Below are 20368 nucleotides of genomic sequence, written 5' to 3' on the forward strand. Positions count from 1 at the left end.
TTCTTCCACTTCTTCACTCTGTTAAATGGTTCAAATGCGAAGGAAAGGTTTATTTGAAAAAACTTTGCTCAGATTTAAAACATAGCTTGCAAACAATAGCTTACATATCTTAAGTGGTAACACATTTGGAGAGTAGTTGAAACTAACGATAAAATTACTTTTTGTATGAGATTGTTTTTCACCTGAAGGTAAGGTGTTCGGTAAAGGGATTCTGCACATTTGCACCTGGGAGTGAGTGGCCAAAACGCATACTTTCCTTGGAGTCGTGCATGCGTGCGTGCCTTAGAACGGAGTCCTGGCTGCGCGGGGAGATTCTCAATGAACTCCGGTGGCGTGCGGCCTTGCTGCTTGCACCTCCTCGGGGCCCTGCGTCCGTAGCTTTGCTGCCTCTGCCGGGTGCCGTGAGAAGGTGTGGGCCTATACATGCGAGGGAGTGGATGTGTGTGTGGCAGGGTTGCTTGAACACGGAGGGCACGAGGCAAGGAGGCAGATGGTGACCTTTAGGTTGTAAATTACCTTCAACCGCCGCCGCCCCCCCTTCCCTTCCCTTCCCTTCACACCAAGACACGCGTATACGTCAGGTTAGGTCGCCACGTTCCCATTGAGTTGAGCGGAAAGTAGGCCAAATCCTTCCACCTCCTCCCCTTCCGTCATTACGCGGAGTGGGCGTGAGCGTGATTTTGCTCTCCGGCGTGAGCGGCAGCTGTAGTCGGTCGTGAGCGCGTGCACGCGTGACGTCTGAGGCGCGCATCTGACACACGTCGTTTATGATTTCAACCTACGCAAAAGTGGGTCGCAAACAAGATGGAAGGTCCCACCCAGGGTAGCGGCAGTTGTGAAGCGCTCTTATAAGCTAAAGCATTCTCATCAGGGACAAAATTATTGTCGTTCGCGTGATCGTACTTTGTTTCCCACCGAAAGAGTCAAATAAAAGGGGGCGTTTACTTTCAGCACCAAGGCCAGGGCTCCAGGCAAGAACAATAGGCGTCAACGCTAAGGCAACGTCTACAAATGCGCAGCCGCAAATTGCCGTCCAAACTGTTGGACAAACATATATTTGTCATTATTTAGCTGGAAGTACAACATTGATTCTCTCTATTTTGTTTGTCGGCGGGAATGTTGGCGTCAAAGAGCTGGGCTCCGTGTATTTTGTGTAAACTTGTATGCTATTTGGAGACGGTTCCCGAAGTACGTCACAAGCGGGGGGAGGGGAGGGAAAGGGGGAGCGAGGATACCGGCAGAAGATGTGAAAGGAAGGAAAGCAAAGGCAACCGTCGGACGGGCGAGACGCAAGCGGGCGCACAAACCACACATTTCACCCTCAACAAAACAACAGCAACAACAAAAACAGAGCAACTGGGAACAGTCACGACGAGCTTGGAGGAAGAAGAAGAGAATAGCACGTTTTTTTTTTCTTTTTTCACTAGCAGCAATTAAGCTCTTTTCGCCCGCCATTTAGTTTGTCATCACGTCGTGAAAGTGAAAAGAAGCTAGCTCGAACAAGTCGTCGTTGTTGTTTTTCCCTTGACCTCCTTTTCTTCTTGACAAGTGTTTGACACTTACTTAGTTGCTGAGAATAGTATTCCTCTGGGCTTCTTTTTTCCAAAGACATAACTTGTAGTATCCGAGGAGGAGGAGGCACAAAGAAGAGTCGCCGCACGAGAGGAAGGCGACCTCACGAGCATCCCTCCCTCCCTTTTTGTCACAAGCTTCACCTGCAAGAGGTAAGACTTTGAAACATGCCATTACCCTACATCACTCTGTGTGTGTACATTTAGGAAGGGAGGGAAGGGGGTGGGGGTGTCGGACAAAGAGCAAAGGGAGCCCCCGACTCCCCCCCCCCCCCCCCCCCCATGACATCCGTGTTGTAACCTCCAGCTCCCTAAACAAAGAAGCCCGTCCGATGCAATCATGTTCTCCCTTTCTGCACTTGTAGGCATCCTCGCGGCTGCTTTCTCCACCGAAAAGGTAACACGCGCACACACACACCTCCCGACCTTGCCTCACACCTCCCCACCCCCCCATTCATGTTCTTTTGATCGAAGAGAAACGGTGCCATTATTGTTTTTTGATTGGCTCATTAAAATTAGCATAATTGTTTGAGCAGACGCAGCTCTTTGTCATCAGGCGCGTGCACGCACACGATCACGATTCAGTCGTGTGCATTTTCACGTTCAAGCTGGATATTTCATGACTATTTTCAAATAATTTATTGCGCCTACAAATCAAATGGATTAAATGATGAAATTTTTGGGGATATGTCTATCCTTTACGAGCTGAAGCTTGTGTCCAAACTTTGAAAAAGGAAAAAAAAAAAGCCCCTTGTGCTTCTTTAACACGCTCGTGGCAATGTGTCTTTGTCATGGAGGACAGCCTCATGCTGTCATGATTGTTGAGGGAATACGGCACAAAGCTCGGCATAAAGCCTTGGGGGCCTCCGTTGTTCAAGTGCCGTCGGTTGCCCAAGCGCCACAAAGGAAGGGCCAAAAGTTTGAAGGCAGATGTGCAAGCCGCTAATCCTCCGAGCTTGTTCTATTCAAAAGTCTTCACTAAGTTGCTCGTGCTTTGAGAAGGTCACTTCATCACTGGCTTTCCCAAGTGTATCTAAATTGAATCACTTGAAGAAGCTTGTGAAAAGCTTCTCTTATTTCTGCAGTCCTCCAACCTTTGACACCATGCAAGTAGCACCTCAAGGAATTCTTGGCTCATCCTGACCGAACCGAAACGTAGCATGTCCCCCCCCCCCAAATAGTATAAATGTCAGCAAAAAGTAAAACCAGTGGAGGCTGCAAATGGCTCCCGAGCTGGACTTTGGCCCCCACCAGCCTCCTAACATTTTGTACTTTCCATTCTTTAGATTCAGCAAACGCCGGCCACTCCTGGTCCTTGAACAAGCCCCCCTCCCGAACCCCCCTTCCCCTCCCCGCCCCGCTCCGTCCCGATGAAGGAGGCAGACGCCATCAAACTATTTGTGGGGCAGATTCCTCGGAATCTAGAGGAGAAGGACCTCAAGCCCATCTTTGAGCAGTTTGGCAAAATCTACGAGCTCACCGTCATCAAGGACAAATACACGGGCATGCACAAAGGTGAGCACACGGATTGCACTGGCGGATAGATGTCGCCATGGAAACGGTCACACCCCCTTCCGTCTCTTGCGGCATGACATGGGGAAAACACGCAACGCTCTGCAAACTCTTGCAACTCGAATCTGTAAAGAGAAGGCCAGGCAAATTTGAGATGTCAGAGGGGCGTGTGCGTGCCCGTGCGTGTGTGCGCGCGCGTGCGTGTGTGTTATGAGGCAGATTAGGCTGTACGCGCCAATCAGGGTAATGGGCCTGTAAGCCCGTGTGATACAAGCAAAAGAATCTGCTGCTTTGAGAATCCGCTCAGTCATAGTAAGCTCCTCTTAAAGCAATGAGATGGACCACAAGATGCATGCGTGTGCGTGCGTGCGTGCGTGCGCGTGTGTCTCTTGTCCGTCCCTTGTAAACATGCATGCTGCAAATGTCATCTTTGGAAAAAACTCAATCGCTCTGCTCTCACGGACGGACGACCGCTGGACAATCAAGTTAACCGTGAATCGATGAGCCAAAGTCGCGCGGAACTCATTGGTGCTAGAGCAAAAAGTTCTGTTTGACGCAAAGGCTCGGCCATCTTTTTGTATGAAAAAACGTGTTTGCCAAGAAAATATAAACTTGAAGTCAACGTGGTGGTCAGGCGCAGTCTGAAATGAGGCCCAGGACATTTTGCGGGAATCATCTCGACAGCCGCTTCTGGCAAGTTCCATCTACTGTGGCTTCTGCTGTCGTCATCCCTCCCTCTCCTCGTCCCTCCCTTACCCCCCCCCCCCTCCATCCCGATCACGGCGTCCCGTCTTCCTCTTTGCCCTACGTACCTTCATCAGGCTGTTACCGGGATGCTAACCTGCTGCCAATCTTGTTGTCTTAGTGCTGGTGACAGGTGTAGTAAACGGCTCCGGCCAGCCTCCCTCACACATGCAGACGCAGGTACAACCCGTAGGCAAGCAGCGATTGGGGGAAAGGGGTATTTGGAGTGATCGTGAGGCATGCCTCGTGGTTGGTATATGCAGCCAGCGTAGACGTCAGTGAGTGACTGTGCGGCGGCTCGGCCCGCTCGACCCCGCGCACACGTCTGTGGTGCCGTGCCGTGTGCGTGCCGTGACGTGCGTGCCGTGCGGTGTCCTCTGCTCTAAAGTGCATCATCATGCTGCTCTTAGCCATCCTTGCAGTGCATGAATGTGAATATTCATATCTGTAAGTCCCTCGTGGCAGCTGACAAGTCATCAGGGGTGGGGTTCCTGCAGGAGTCCTTCAGTCACGCTGTAGTGGGGTCGTGTGTAGGGGGAATCCGATAGAGTGCAGCAGAATATTTGAGCCCGAAGCGGCCTCCTCCTCCCTCCTGGCTCCTCACTGCTTATCTTTGTGACAGGATGCGCCTTTCTGACGTACTGCGCGAGGGAGTCAGCGCTGAAAGCCCAGAGCGCCCTGCACGAGCAGAAAACGCTACCGGGGGTAAGTCACTTGCGACTCGCGCACGCTGTCCGAACCCTTCACGCAACTCGACATGCAACAAGCACACGGGCGAGCCCGCCTCCCGGTCAGAATCACGGCATGATGTCAGACATACAAAGGCGGCAGGCGACATGCGGTGTTCATCCAATTAGGGCCCCTCCGAGGGGGCTGACCTTTCTGTCAAATTCATTTCCCAACTGCGGCCTTCGACTCATCCGCTGACCTTTCCCCCTCCTGATACGTTGAATTGATGATTTTTTTATTCTTTGTCCTCCTACCTGGTGCATTTACAGACAAAAACCTTCACCAAAATAGCAGTGTTAGCAATGCTAAGATAGCTTTAGCGCAATGAATGGGCCAAAGTTAGCCACGGATGCTACATTGTTAGCATGACTTTTTGGAATGGCGCGTTAGTACAACACATGCTGTCAGTTTTATACTTTGGAAGACGTAAACATTTAAAAAGATGTGATCAACTTACCACTGTGCCTTTGCCCTGTTACGATTTTCTCGGCTTTCTACTCAGTTGTTGGCAAACAAGGAATGTTTTCTTGGCTCGGTGGTTGGTGACGCAACTAATGTTCCAACATCTGCCATCGCTCGTGTCTACCTGCATTTTGTGCCGGGATTGAGCGAATTTAACCTTTTCTTCGTCCCTTTCATTATCTCCTTTTGCATTCACATGATCCTCGATCTCTCCTCTGCTCATCTTTATGTCCAGCACTCTCCCGAGCGCTGGCGCAATTTGCCGTCATATTCTGGCCACCGCTGGCTTCTTTCTCCTTTGCAATGTCTCCCCGCTATGCCTTCATGTGTCTTTTTTCCCTAATGTCCTCTTCCCCGCCCCGGCCTCTCGTCCTCCTCGGATTCTCATTTCACAGTCACTTATGGCGACCCTTCTCCTAAATCTTCCTCTCTACATCGCCGTCACACTCCCCACCCCCGCCACTCTACGCTGCCGTCCCCCCTCACCCTTCGTTTCATTTCCCCTCCTCTTGATTAGTTGACCCTTTTGACCGTTTCACAATGCCCCCCCCTCACACACACACACACACACACACACACACACACACACACAGCGACGCTCACACTTGCAGCCTCCTCCGCAGCTCCACTTGTTAAGCTGCATGATTAGTTTCTCACAAACTCATTTTCATAGTCCGGTGCCGGCTGGGCTCATCATGGGACGAGAGGGGCTGAAGTGTGTTTGTGTGTGTATGTGTGTGTGTGTGTGTGTGTGCTTGTGCGTGTGTGTGTGTACGTGCCATTCAACGATGGGTCGGTCCGAACCCGGCTGGGAGAAGAGCAAACGAGAAAGAGGCAGATGGGCAGATGGCCTCTATCCTGCACCTTCTGTTTACTTCTAAGGAAATAAAATTGCGCGTGCAGAGATTTGATCAGGCTCAGTGGCTGAAAAGCAATACTCGCACATGTTTTGCCATATTTGATTCCCTCTGGGATATGAAGTCAATGATCTAGATCTCGGCCTCATATCGGTCCCCAAACTTCCATTGAGTGGTGCCTTGAGATGGCGCCTAACCCTTTTCAAATCATCGGGCATGAGTGTGTGCTTCTGCTTTCACTTTGACTGGCCTTGAAATCCAAATTCCATCTAAAAAGCAAGCTTTGACTTTGCCGGCAGTCGCAAAGACTCAAACCCCCCCCAACCTCGTGGCTTAACTCTGACCTCTGACCTCGGAAACAGACCGCCAACCTCCTGCCGCCATATTGCTATACTAACAAGACACACAAGGTCTTCTAAGGATATAATTATATGTATATAGTATATATCATATTTCATAGGGGGCAGTGCCCCTACGACCCCCCCCTCCCTCTACCGGTGCTTCTGCGTTCACTTTACGTACATGCCGCCTGAAAGCCACTCAAATGAAGGCCCACGCAAATGAAGGCAAAAGCGGCCGTGATCCGCACGTTGTCATCAGCTCGACTCTCGGCCGGCCACTCACTCGCTCACTCGCTCTCCCCCATCTCGATCTTTGGCGGCCTGCAGCTGCTCTGTAATCTTTTCCTTATCTTCTCCTTTTGTTCTCCGCTGTTGATCTCACTCTCTCAAATCCGCTCTTTCCTCCCTGGTCTGTTATCGCTCCCCTCATCTTTGTTCCACTTGAGAGTCGCTCCACAATCGGCACATACAAACACGCGTTTTGGCTCAGTCACGCTGACTTCCCCAAATCTTCGTGTAGGTGAAATTAAAGTGTGATAAGCAGCTTAGCAGGTATGTGCTGTCATGCTTCACTGCTGTCCTGGGAACGCTCTTCTTTAATTAGAGCCTAGCCTAGCCACACACACATGCACACACACACGCACACGCACACACACACACACACACACACACACACACACACACACACACACACACACACACACACACACGTGTGCTTCGCTTCCCATGACACACTGGATGCCTGCTAAATTATTAATCTGCATCATTGTTCCAGCAGCAATGTATCAATGCACTTGCTTGTGAAAATATGCACTTTGTAGTCGCGCTATTGATTTAAAGGTGCACGGACATGACGCAATACTCAAGCGGCCACTGCAAAAGGAGTTTGAGGCCGATCCCGGTTAGCCGTTGTGCGGCAGTCGTATCGTCACCGATGATTTTGTGTCATCAAGGAAATTATAGACAATGACACAAGTGGTGCAAATGGCAACAAAAAAAATCCATCATTATATTCATCATTGTGTTAATTGAAAAAAGGTGCTATTAGTCATCCCTAGTTGGTTAAAAGCATTGAAGCAGTGTGTATTTAAACATAAACGGTGCAGCAACACATGTAGATAGACAATATCAGACTACTCGTGGGCCCATTTTCGTTTAGCCTCTGTGAAAAACAACGACTATTACTGCAGCTGAAAGAGCGGTTGGGATCTTCATATAAATCAATCTGACTGACTTATTGTACAGATATGGTCCATTGATCGGCACATGGGCCGACAATTAGCATCTATGCGGCAGTGTCGTACCCCTTTTAACCTTTTAGTCACAGATATCTGAGCACAGACGGTGCTGCAGCACATGTAGCAATACATACATGCATGTATTCTTTATCCCCTGCAAAGTATGACTAATATGACGTACGGGCCGTGCAAAGCGTGTAAGTTGGCGCGTGTTTTTCCACTTGGAATGGAAGATGCCCGGCAGGAGGCCTCCCGACGGGGCAAAGCCATGATGAGCAATTATCCACTAGGGCGACTTTGTGGGCTAATTTAGCATATTTATGTGGTCAGCAGCACTGTTTACTATTCCCCTTCACTGCTTACTGCTGCACTTTCAATTTAGAACGCAAGCGTGCTTCCTCTTGCCTCCCTCTTTCATTTTCTCTCTTTCTCTCCTTTCTCCTCCTCCGCCTCTATCTCGCCCCGCCTGATGGGGTTTGTGATGTGTATCGCCCACTCCCCCCCACCCCGCCCCTTCCCTCATTCTGATTCCCTATTTTTATCTTCGCTGTGTGTGGGATGGGAGTAGGGCGACAAATGTAGAATCAAGTGTGTGTGTTGTGAGTGGAGAGAAAGAGGTGGAGCCTGAGTTGGGGGGGGGGGGGGGGGGCTGGTGTATAGCTAAGACCGATAGGGATTTAGCCTGTTTGTTTCATACAAAAGGTGTGTGAGCGCATTTGGCAACATGGAGACAGAGAGAGCAAGAGAAAGAAAGCCTGCCTCATATTTCACCACAAAAATGAAGCGGAATCTAATCATCCTCTCATAAAAGTCTGACCCTAGAGAGAACCTGCCTCTGTGGAACACGCACACGCAGATCCGTGCGTCGTCTTTCTCACACGCACGCACACACACACGCACACACACGCACACACTCAACCAAGAACATTTGTAGCTCAGCCGCTCTTGTGAATAAATTTGGCGTGCTTGTGATGAGGCACATGATGAGCAGGATCGGATTTTTCTTGTACGTCGACCGGCACTCGCACGGACCTGCTCGCCCACTCTTGAATTATAAAATGGCAAGTTTCTAATATCACCTTCTCCGTCTTCTTCTTTTTTACTCCCTGAGTATTCTGACTTTTTTTCTCGTCGTATGCCAGCATCCTATCCTCCGTTCGCTTGGCGTCGATGACACTTTTTCTTTTATGAGGCGCGATGGACGACGTTTGACGTAGCGAGTTACGTTCAAGGTTAGAGTTAGCTATTAAGGAAACTGAGTGTGTGGTATATGCTAACATTAGCACGCGGGCAGACGTATGGAGGGAGCCATATGAGGAGTGAATGGAACGTGTCAGGATGAAAAAGGAGTCTGGGCCTCTCAGGAGCGGTCGGGCTCATGAAGAGGTTTACCATGAATGCTGTCGGGCGAGACTGGGAGGTGCAAGGGGGCAGGGCTTTGCGAGAAGGAGGAAGACAGACAAAAGTTTGCGTGGAGGAAGGGCCGGGTGGCTGCTGTGGGGAAGAATGGCGTCTGCGGGAGGCGGCGGCGCCAGCGGGGTGACGTCTGGCCGCACTTCTGTCACTTTGGGACAAAGACGTCGGCCACTGGTGTGTGCGCGGTCAGACAATTCGGGCCGTGACAGGACTCTGGTGGCGCTTGGCCTGCGACCTTTTGACTGGAATCTCAGTCCCAGCACACTTCGGCCTGCTGCCGGTCATGTCAATGATTTGTTGGTTGTAAGTCGATGCTTAAGATGAAATGGTTTCATCCGAGTTTTTGAAAAATTTATTGAATGAGCTTAAAGTTGATCTGTAAATTTTCAATTACATTCTTAGCGTTATGCTACACGAAACCCAGCCGAGGTCATTCATGTCGAAATCCAAAAGTGTGCGTCCAAAAGGGAAAAAGTGCCTTCCAGTCTCCCAAATGCTTCGAATCCAACATGACAGGACAAAAAAATAGACATGTGACATGATTCGGTGCTTTTCCATTTCCGCTTTTTCAGCTCGCCAAATGTGCTCTGCCTGCAAAGTAATCTCATCATTCCTTTTTTTTTTTTTTTTTTTGCAATCATGAATTTGTATGGATTTGAGCTGCCTTTTTAATTCTTCAGCTCATTTCCCAAAGGACTTAGACTCCCCCCCAAAAATAGAAAGAAGCTCCGAGCGCATAGGTCGAGCATTTATCCGCCGTAGTCCTGTTGGATTATGCGACGCTAAATCCAAAGGATCAAATTTCACTGAGCGCTGTGTTCGCCTCCCTCATGCAGAATGCTCTGACAAAAAACACACTCATGTTAGCCAAATCGACAAGGTGGTTAGTTCTGCTCTATGCGCACTTTCATGCCATATTTTTCGGGGGGTGGCGGGGCTTGAAAAAAAATGGCACATCAAGAAGGCATGGTTGTCACGTACTCTTCAGGTGTGAAAAGCGGACGGCTGCGGGGGCGGGGGGGCTTCTATGATGCTAGCGGACCCCGGTTACCAGGCGACGGGGCTGAGCGAGATGCCAGGTTGCTAAGCAACCCGGCGGATGCAAAGACCAACACGATGAGGAAGAGGAGGGGCTGTGAGCGCGTCCGCTCCGCCGCCGCTTTCATCCAGCTGCAAAAGAGTGTAAACAGCAGGGTCGTGTGCACGCGCAACGACTTTGCGGGGGCGGCGCTCCACTTTCCCGATCCGCGCTTCTTCTCTCGCCGTATATATTTACAAAACAAGACCGAACGTGACATGGTTGTGAAAGAAAGAAACAACCAGCTAAGCGGGAGTAGAATGGCTGCGGGGAAACGCGTGCATCATGCGAGATAAAATCATGCTGGATAAAAATAAAACGCATGTGAAAGTGTGTGCTTGGTGAAAGGAGGAGGGGTGTGTGTGCTTAACATATGCACCCAAAATAATTGTCTCTTCTCATGCTGTGCACTCTAATCTCTTCCATCGTTGATTTTTGCAGGAGGTGATTGCCCTCCAGCATTTTGCAGCAAAACACAACCAATACAAATATGGAAATGAATTAACACTGTCCTTTAATCCTTGTTCCAAATAGCCCCCCTCCCGCTGGATGTGGGGCAATGGTTTGTTCCACTGATTTTGCCAAGGTGGGGGAGGGAGCGAGTAGAATACGATTTGATTGGATAATCCGAGGATTTAATATCCCCTAATCCTCCCTGCATCACTGAAGGGAGAAAGATTAACTCTTGTGTGTAGAGGACGTGTTTGTGGGCGCGCAGAGAAAAGTGCGAGCCGTGCATGTGAAGACACGAGCGCGTCTCCATTTGTGTCGACTAGAGGCACAGCATGCAAATTTGAGCGCGTTTGCATGTGGGCTCACGCGTGCATGCGCGAGGTTGTGCTTTCGAGCGGCCATTTTACGATACGTCACATTTACGTCACATCGCATGCTCACGAAGCGCCTCCCCATCCCTCGCGGATGCCGCTCAAAAAAAAAGAAAAAACATGCGAGCGAGCGCCCGCTCGTATGCAGATGGTTCTTCTTAATGACGTCTTAATTGGAACGTGAGTAATAAGAGGCTAATCTGACTGGAAAGGCGCGCGAGGCTCTCCACGCGTGTGCACTGTCATGGAAAGAAAGCGCAAGGACGCGGCGTGTCTGACATGCGGTCGCCATACTTAATTGACAGCCCGACCGAAGTTGTATTGTGACACTGAAGCACTCGCTAATACTAGAAAAACGGCCCCAACTTGAGCACTCTCCGTACTTTTAGAAAAAAAAATGCTTCCAAAGCGGCTGAAATCTGCTCTTGCTTACGGTGTGCGGCAAAGCACTTAGCGATTCTTTGTTTAGCACAAGATCGCAGCGGTCGCCCTTGGCAACTGGCATCCTTGTTTACCTAGCCCATGCGTGCCGTCGTGCAGTCGCCACAGCAACGGGATGGTTTTCTATGCCGTTGTTTTGTCTTTGCTCGCAGAAGCGGCCGCCGTCTTGCGTGCGTGCGTTCTTTGCTATTTGAGCAGAAATGCTTCGTAAGAGGAGCCGCCCACTCAGGTCGCACCGCAATGAAGGCCCGATGAAGGCAGAGTTGGACGTGCTGAAGGTTGGTGGCACAGATCTGGCAACAATCAGCCGCCCTCACTACAACGTGCGCAGCCTCAAATCGATGAACAAGACGTGGCTGATCGATGACTCGGTAGCGCGAGACAGATTGCCGCCCGAATGGGCAGCGGATGATGGACGGACGGACAGGTGGGAGGTGTGAATCCAAGGTCACTGGGAACACTGGTGCTGGTGTGTGTGTGTGCAAGTTTCAAGAAAGGTGTGAGGTTAAAAATATGCTTCACGGTGCCCCCTGCCGATGCGCGCGAGCGTCAACGAGAACGGCGCCATTGATCAAGTGCTTGTGTTGACAGCTCAGAGCTGATGAATCAATCAAATGTATGGATCCGCCACTCCCGGCGCTGCGCCCTCCTCAATTAGCAGGTTCACTACATGAGCGGCCTTAACACCCCACAGGGAGCTTTCTACGTTCTACTGCGTCCACACGGAACGCTGCTCCACGTGAATTCTCGGAGAAAGCCCTAAGGACGCTTTCCCGTCTTTGCTATGCTGTCACTCATCACAGTACAGCTTCAGTTAGGAAAGGGGTGCGTCCTTCGTTTCACTCGGCTTGGAATCAATATTGTCCTTTTTCTCCAAATCATTTTGAGCTTCTTCTCTTTGTGGAGCTCTCTCCCTTTCTCAGGGGAATTTTGCTCGCATTTCTTGACTTTTCTTTCATTGCCATCGTTCCCGCATGCAGCCCTACTCTTTCCCCGCTGGCATTACTACTCCGTCTCATTTCCTCAGTGCTATGACTAAGCAATGTGTGTGTGTGTGTGTGTGTGTGTGTGTGTGTGTGCGTACATCTGCGTGTGTGTGTGCGTGCACGTGTGTGTGTGTGTGCGCTGAAGGGCTATGCAGAACATGTGTGTGCATGCATGCATAATAAATCCCAGGCGATGGATCTTATTTGTCGTGACATTTTTTAGACAGAGCAAGTCACGACTGAATCACGCTTGCCTCTCCCATCCTCTCTCTCTCTCTCTCTCTCTCTCTCTCTCTCTCTCTCTCTCTCTCTCTCTCTCTCTCTCTCTCTCTCTCACTCTGTCTGTCTCTCTGTCTCTCTCTCCCTCCCTCTCCCTCCCTCTCTCTCTCTCTCTCTCTCTCTCTCTCTCTCTCTCTCGCTCTCTTGCTCACTCGCTCACTGGCACTTTTTGAATCATCCTCTCCAGCGCCAGCTTTGCTTTCATCCTCCCACACTCCATCCCTCCGTCGATGCGATGCCTGCTGTACTCCCCCCCTTCTGCTCTCCTCTCCAGTGGTCCCATTCACTGCCTGTGTTCCTCTTGGCCTTCCATCTGCCCTTTATGTCGCTCCAAAGTCAGCCGGGGTCCTGCAGGCCTCTCCCTTCTCAAATATGTTTTTCTCTCTTTATTATTTTTTTTTATTTTGATAGACTGTGGCCTTTCCACATTTTGTCACTTCAGCCACCACACCTTCTCCTCCCTCCTTCTCTCCCTTTCTTGTCTTCTCCCCTCTCTCTCTCTCTCTCTCTCTCTCTCTCTCTCTCTCTCTCAACTCACTGGTGTCCCTCATCTAATCCGTAGTCGCACTGTAATCCAGATCAGATGGCCTTCATTCTTAATCTCGTCACTTGTCTATCCCCCGTGGTATTCCACTCCGATTATGTGTGTACTTACACACGCATGTGTGTGTGTTTGTGATAGAGGGAGAGAAGGAAAGGTTGTGTGACAAACATCCTGGGTCAAACTTCATGAATGATAAATGCCAAATGTGATTTGCCAAGTACAAAAACATACACGGAAATATTTCTTTTGCATTTTTTCTACATTTTCTGATCAAAAATAGCAACAATAAGCTGACATATAGGTGACATTGTGTTGACATTTTTTGCTGGATTCTCATCACTAATGGATTGGAAAGCGAACAACTGCCACTCATTGTCAAGTCCAGTTTACAAAGACCACCTGTACTCATTCTTCTTTTTCTTCTGCAGATGAATCGGCCCATCCAGGTGAAACCGGCAGACAGTGAGGGCAGAGGAGGTGAGATACGCACGCATGCTCGCACGCACGCATGCACTGAGTGACAGAGACAAGGTTAAGACTCCAAATGGATCAGACAGAGTTGGAAAGTAGTCATCAGGGGAGCTTGGCAGCCACCACGCTTGCAGTCTCCTCGTTCCACTGCAGTGACTGCTGCTCCCTGGTGGACAGCAGGGGAAGCGTTCTACCAAAACAACAAAAATACCCCCGAGCAGTGGGAAGGATGCACGGTCCGAATGTATGGCAGTGTACAATTGAGTCCAAATTTGTTCTAGTATATCACTGTCATGGAGTCATCTTTGTGAGTGGAGCAAGTGGGTGCAAGTGTGGTGGGCAAGCAGGGACGTCCAAGGAAGAAAGATCAGGGTAAACAAAAAGGCGGACTCGGAATGGGAAATAGCGATGACATGCTAACGGTTAGCATCAATAGTTGCTCTTTTGTTACATAAATGTTGGAAGAACACGTGTCTTTTAAAATGTTTTTGTTGCGTCTCTTTGGCCCGAGGCGCTCCTGATGATTTCCTTCTTGTTGGTTTTGTTGCTCAGAGGACAGGAAGTTGTTTGTGGGTATGCTGGGAAAGCAACAGAGCGACGAGGATGTCCGAAGGCTGTTTGAGCCCTTCGGCAGCATCGACGAGTGCACCGTCTTGCGAGGACCCGATGGTACCAGCAAAGGTAGACAAGCGAGCGAGCCTTCTGCCGGGACGTGCCGTTTCAGATCTTGGTTTGTCGTTTTTCCTCCTCTAGGGTGCGCTTTTGTCAAATTCCAGGGACACGCTGAAGCCCAGGCTGCAATCGGTAGCCTGCATGGGAGTCGCACAATGCCTGTGAGTTGAAGGTGCTTTCAAATGATTGGCTGCTGGCATCTTGCACGCATAATTGTCTCCTAAACACGCAACACTGGCTCATAATGGCGTCGTTACGGGACAAGCCCCACGCTGATGCTGAGGCGTTTTGGCGGCAGGGGGCGTCGTCCAGCCTGGTGGTGAAGTTCGCTGACACGGAGAAGGAGCGAGGTCTGAGGCGGATGCAGCAAGTGGCCTCGCAGCTGGGCATCTTCAGCCCCGTTAGCATCAGCTTCCCCGCCTACAACGCCTACACGCAGGCGGTCAACGCTCAGGCAAGTGGTGCGCTCTTCAAAGGAGCTCCTCGTTTCCGAGAGGCTAAGTGGAGCTAACCCCGTTAGCCACATAACGGCCATTAACCCGCCGACTGGGGCCGTAATCACATCTCTCGTCATTTGCTCCTCCATCGCCGTAAGCGGTCGACTGTATCTTTGTTTCCGCTGCAGCTGGTCCAACAGCAGGCTCTGGTCGCCCAGTCGGCGTACTTGTCCCCCGTGGCCACAGTTGCCGCTGTACAGATGCAGCAGATGGCGGCGCTCAATGCCAACGGAATCATTGCCACGCCCATCACGCCCATCACTCCATCTTCGGGTAGGCGCTTGCTCTCGCCGCAGGCGTTTTACCCTCAATTTACCACAGCCTAGTATCAGTGATGGTATCGGCATCCTTCGCAAGTACCCGATACCTTGAAATAAGCTCCAAACGCAACATTAATGACGTACGTCTACCGTGTCTGAGATTCTATCTGTGTGACTTGTGCCCGCAGGGACGAACACTCCACCGACTATCGCGGCTACGCCCGTGCCAGCTCTCCCTCCGCCGATCGGTGTCAACGGCTATGGCACCGTGGCCGCGCCGACCAATGGGCAGCAAGGAACTGAGACTTTGTACACCAATGGTGTTCACACATATCAAGGTATGGCGCTCACTCCACATGCACAACAAATAAGCATCGTCGCCTTTTTCACACGAGTAGCAGGACCACGGTGAGTTCTTCAACCTCAATTAGATTTTTTTTTTTTTTTTGCAGCTCAGACTCCAGCAGCCTTGGACCCGCTACAGCAGGCCTACGCCGGCATGCAGCACTACACGGGTGGGTGCTCGCTCGCCTTTGATGGTATTTCCTCTTCTATCATCTATAATTCCATGGACTTATTCCCTTTTCTATCAATTGCTCGATACTTTCTTCGTTGTTCATTCTCTGTTATTACAAAGTGCCTTGTAACTTTGTTTCAAATGATGCTTTACATAAAAAGTTTCCCCTTAAGCTCAGGGTGGTGTAATCATATTAGAGCATTTCAAACCCATCTGATTTCATTACCCTTAAAAATCAGATATTTTGATTCTGGGGAAAAAAAACCCGGAATTGCTCAAGTACATCCGGCAAAGTTTAGCCGTACTAATCTTGACATGCATCGCGTCTCTCTCTTGCCGTGAGTCTTACTTCCTTAACACCAATTCCTTCATAGTCAGCAATCTGGCAGTGTCTTGGAGTGATTTTTTAGTAAAGAGTTGGGCACTACAAACAGTTGAATTTGTGAATATTAAATGGCAAATGTGTCAGGGATGTTTGGTGTTGATGTTTGCTACCCAAGATGCTCATGCCACTCTTTGTCTTTGTTTCTTTAATATTTAGCGTATTCCCTGACACCAGTTTGGCCCGAGTACTGCAATTTGTAAACAGGAAGGCAAACCTGTGAAATATTGTTGTCCGCTCACGCATCAGAATTGGAAATGTGCCGTGTGGAGGATTTACAGCCGGAGAGTGGAAAGGGAGGTGGGGGACAGCGGTGGTTTCGCTCATTGTTTTTACAGACGTTTTATAGTTTTCACCTTCAGCCGCAAGCATTTTGGCTCCAAATAAACGTGCCCCATTGGACGTTGCCGTGTTGCCACCTGTTGCCGCCGGCCAATCGGATAACATGGCCGTTTGTCTGCCCTGATAGCGGCATACCCCGCCGCCTACGGATTGGTGGGCCAGCCCTTCCCCCAGCAGCCCACGCTGGTTGCCCAGCAACACCAGCAGCCCCAGCAACAGCAGCAAAGAGAAGGTAAGGGCACTTTATTTTTTTTGTCTCTGTGTTTAGGACCACACCCCTTTCCTTGAAACTTGTCTTGTGTGTGTGCGGCAGGTCCCGAGGGGTGCAACATCTTCATCTACCACCTGCCTCAGGAGTTTAGCGATTCCGAAATGCTGCAGATGTTTTTGCCCTTTGGCAATGTCATCTCAGCGAAGGTGTTTGTCGACCGGGCCACCAACCAGAGCAAATGTTTTGGTGAGACATCACACACACACACATGTAGCAGACAAGGGGAGGGGCGGAAGGGCAGACAGCAGCTGTATCGGACACAGGAAAGGACAAGTGATTAAAAAACAAAGACAAAACAAGGGGGGCTCTTACGCAGAATCAATTAAGCCACCCACCCATGAATTATTTTGATCTACAGTGCCTTGCTGTGTCTCCAAGTTGAGACAGGACGAAGTGAATTTATCAAAACAACCTGTCCTCCTTTTTTTTCCTCCCCCTCCAGGCTTTGTGAGTTTCGACAATCCTGCCAGCGCTCAGGCCGCCATCCAGGCAATGAACGGCTTCCAGATCGGCATGAAGAGACTGAAAGTGCAACTCAAGAGGCCCAAGGATGCCAACCGCCCCTACTGAGTAACAACGGGAAGAGGAACACACAAATGAAGGTGAGTGTGCCAACGACATGCCACTCGAATGCTCGTACCGGTTGAGGCAAACACAGGAAAACAAAGATGGAAAAACGGAAATGAAGTAGAAACAGAAAAGCGCGGGTTACCGTGTTTCCTCAATTAACAGGAGAAATTGTGGTGGCTAAGCTTGTGTGTTACATACAGTAGCACAAAGAGGAAACAGGTGAGCAATAAATTGAGAGATCTGACTGTCTGTTGCCTAGCAACATTCCATTCATTTTGGTGTCAGAGGCTCTCTACACTTTGCTTTTTTGGCCACAGCTATAGATTGTTAATCGATTCACTTTAATTTTCTGTATGTAAATATAAATACCGAAATTTTCCCGACTGGTATTAGCAGAAGTGCGCAGATTTAATATTTTGTTCTGTTGCTATCATGGCAACTCAGCCCAGATTTTTCCATCCAATTGTTATTCAGCAGGACCCCCATTGCCACGGCAATGGTCGCCTAGTGAGCGATAAAGCACCCCCTCCCTTCCCCTGACAATGTAGTACTCTGATTGGCCAGCCTGTTTTTGGGTTGCCTTGGCAATTGATTGCCTGGGTTGGTCGGTGGTTTGTGTGTCGTCAGCTCGTGTCTTGTTGCCATGGTGACCGCAGACTGTGCATTGCATGCTGATTTTCTATTGACCTGGGCTCATTGATCAATAATGGTCGAGGGTCACAACGTGACGAAAATTTGTTGCAGTAGTTTGAGCCATTGTGTAGTTTGTTTCTTTAGTGTCTTGGTTTTTGGTCGGTTCCTGCGGGTTATTTTTTTGAACAGATGGTTGGCGTGCACTCGTGTTTACATGTCAAGACAGTACCGTCGAGGCAGGCAGGCGTCACTGAACACATGCAAACAAGCAGTATCGTGATTTGATATTTAAAAAGAAGAGTTATTATGTAATATTTCTGTTTAGAGGTAAAGGCTGCCACGGATCCTCAAGGGGAACACAATCATCATAGAGAACCTCAGGCAATGAGTCGCAGTGTAGTGGGCTTCCTCTAGTGGTGGTGGAAAAATCACTGAATCGCATCAACGCTACAGAAACAAACCTTTGATTGAAGTACAATACATAACATTTTCATTCGTTTTACAACTGCTTGTTTTCAAACATTGATTTAGATACAATTTCTTTTGAACTTTTATGTGCAAGCAAATTTAAAATGCCAATTAGACAACCTTGATGGTTCCATTGTATTGTATTGCAATTTGGTGATAAAACCACACGCAGAGAATCTTGTGACTGCAATCCAAATGTGACACACGCAAAAAATGTGTGGCAGCTGTCCGGCCAGTGTAAGTAGGTGCTTTCACACAGCAGCACGTATTAAAAATAAAGGAGTGTCATGCTATTTTAGAAATGCTTCTGCATAACACACACAGCCTCCATTTGCGTCCGAAACCCTCTCAAAAAAAGCATATAATAATGTAAAGGCAAATTGTCAGCATTTCATCATTCCGTTTGGGCGAGCTCACCACGGACCCCCACACGATAACAATCAATAACAGGCCCACGTGAGAATGAGCATGCTAAAAAAAAACCTCCCCAAACATGTCTAACAAGGCTTCTGTCCTTCTCTCTTCCCCCTGTTCAACCACTGCCATTATCATCTTCCATCCATCCATCCATCCATCCATCCATCCATCCATCCATCCATCCATCCATCCATCCATCCATCCATCCATCCATCCATCCATCCATCCATCCATCCATCCATCCATCCATCCATCCATCCATCCATCCATCCATCCATCCATCCATCCATCCATCCATCCATCCATCCATCCATCCATCCATCCATCCATCCATCCATCCATCCATCCATCCATGCATCTGTCCCTCCCTCCCTCTGTCCGTCCATAGGTGACCTTTCCAAGCAGATGTGGAAATTCCAGAGCGCTTTCCTGTCGCCTCTGTGCATCGGCGAAGTGCATTCACATACTTGCATTGACACACACATGCACACACACACACATGCGCGCACACACACACACACACACATGCACACAAGTGTACATACCACACTCGGTGAGAGCGCCACCTAGTCACTGACGGGGTGTTTAGTTCCAATGCGAGCCTGCCGTATGTGAACGGTTTACTCCCCCCCACGCCCCTCTGAAAAAAAAGTGCTGATATATCACTTCCATATACATCTCTATTACCTGACAAATATAGAAGGACCCACTGGTTGGCGGTGGGTTCATTTCAGTATGAGGACAAATAAAAAGTCAGAATCACAGAAGGAAAACTGAAAAAAGGACATCATGTAAATAACTTAGTGGACAAACAGCATTTAAAAGACTTGCAATAAGATCTTTAGCAACTCTGAAAAGGGACACAACATTATTATTATTGTCATTATTATTATTGTTATTATTACTACTACTACTACCACTAGTAACATTATCATCTTCATAAAAATTGATTATTACATTCCAAATTGTACAATGGGAGATCACTAACCTATTTTAAATTTCTACGTAGATTTTAGGTGAAAAACACAGGGAAGGGGGGGTTGCACTTTTATTCGGGAGGTTTTAATATTTGAGCTATTTTTTATTTATTTATCTAATTATTTTGTTTATCGAGGGGAGAAAGGGGATTTGAGTGGGTTGCAATATTTTCATTTTAGAATTTTTCTAGAGAAAACAAAAGAAAAAAACAAGACGTTCCGAGGGCCCGTTTTGTGTCAGACTCTCGCAATGGCGTAATTATAATGTATGTATTATTAATGACGACAACAATTATATTTATTTCTAATTTATTGAACCCTGTTTTTGATCCGCTCTCTTTTTAAGTTAAAATAAAAAGTATCATACTTAAGGCGTGTCCTGTTGTTGTGCAAAGCTAGGAATGGTGGAATTGTCTAACATTCATTCTTTCTCTCTGAGAGTGTGTTTTTGTATGAGTGAATGTTTTTCATCATTTTTACGGTTGATTTAAGCAACATTATCATTTATTATCTTAATCCTATTTGTAAAGGAAAAATCGAGCAGAAAATTTCTAAACGTGATTCCACTTGTGACCAGAGAGTGGCGTCAGGGTCAGGCTGAAAAGAAAAAAAAAACAGCGAGAGATAGCACAGTGTTTGAGCCAAGTGCGTGCGTTATCTCATAGATTTGTCTGTGGGAGTTGCCTGCTTGTTAGCCCATCATTGAAAGTGACAGTATTTATTTTTTTCTTTATCTGTTAATACAACATTTTTGTTTACTGTTCACATTTCAAACCTGTTTCCCACACAGGACATAATGTCTTGTGTTCATGAAACACTTCTTAATTACACAGGGCACAGGTGACATGTGAGGTAGGTCTATCGATCGT

The 20368-nt window shown here is 48.6% G+C and overlaps 1 protein-coding gene and 1 long non-coding RNA gene across 6 annotated transcripts; one reads left to right on the forward strand and one right to left on the reverse strand.

The window, feature by feature from the left end:
* Nucleotides 1-23: 23 nt before the first annotated feature.
* On the reverse strand, nt 24-831 carry LOC148392520 (uncharacterized). Its single transcript, XR_015860675.1, has 2 exons — nt 517-831; nt 24-417 (listed from the first exon to the last, which is right to left on the reverse strand). It is a non-coding gene; the product is annotated as an uncharacterized LOC148392520 (long non-coding RNA).
* Nucleotides 832-1203: 372 nt separating this feature from the next.
* celf3b (cugbp, Elav-like family member 3b) lies at nt 1204-19870 on the forward strand. 5 transcript variants are annotated; one of them, XM_088386236.1, is made up of 15 exons: nt 1204-1724; nt 1937-1968; nt 2858-3086; nt 4450-4532; nt 13451-13499; nt 14046-14174; nt 14247-14326; nt 14464-14619; nt 14791-14935; nt 15111-15260; nt 15375-15461; nt 16291-16395; nt 16477-16620; nt 16877-17036; nt 18911-19870. In XM_088386236.1, the coding sequence occupies exons 3-14, from the start codon at nt 2942-2944 to the stop codon at nt 17002-17004; spliced, it is 1401 nt and encodes a 466-aa protein (XP_088242362.1). In that variant the 5' UTR covers nt 1204-1724; nt 1937-1968; nt 2858-2941; the 3' UTR covers nt 17005-17036; nt 18911-19870. The 5 variants fall into 5 exon arrangements, with proteins under 5 accessions (XP_088242362.1, XP_088242363.1, XP_088242364.1 ...); XM_088386237.1 differs by having other exon boundaries at nt 1206-1724; nt 15375-15437; XM_088386238.1 differs by lacking the exons at nt 1204-1724; nt 1937-1968 and adding an exon at nt 3949-4007 and having other exon boundaries at nt 2958-3086.
* Nucleotides 19871-20368: the final 498 nt, after the last annotated feature.

The sequence above is a fragment of the Syngnathus floridae genome, chromosome 10 (assembly GCF_059516105.1).
Source record: "Syngnathus floridae isolate MCC-2025c chromosome 10, RoL_Sflo_1.0, whole genome shotgun sequence".
NCBI lineage: Eukaryota > Metazoa > Chordata > Actinopteri > Syngnathiformes > Syngnathidae > Syngnathus > Syngnathus floridae.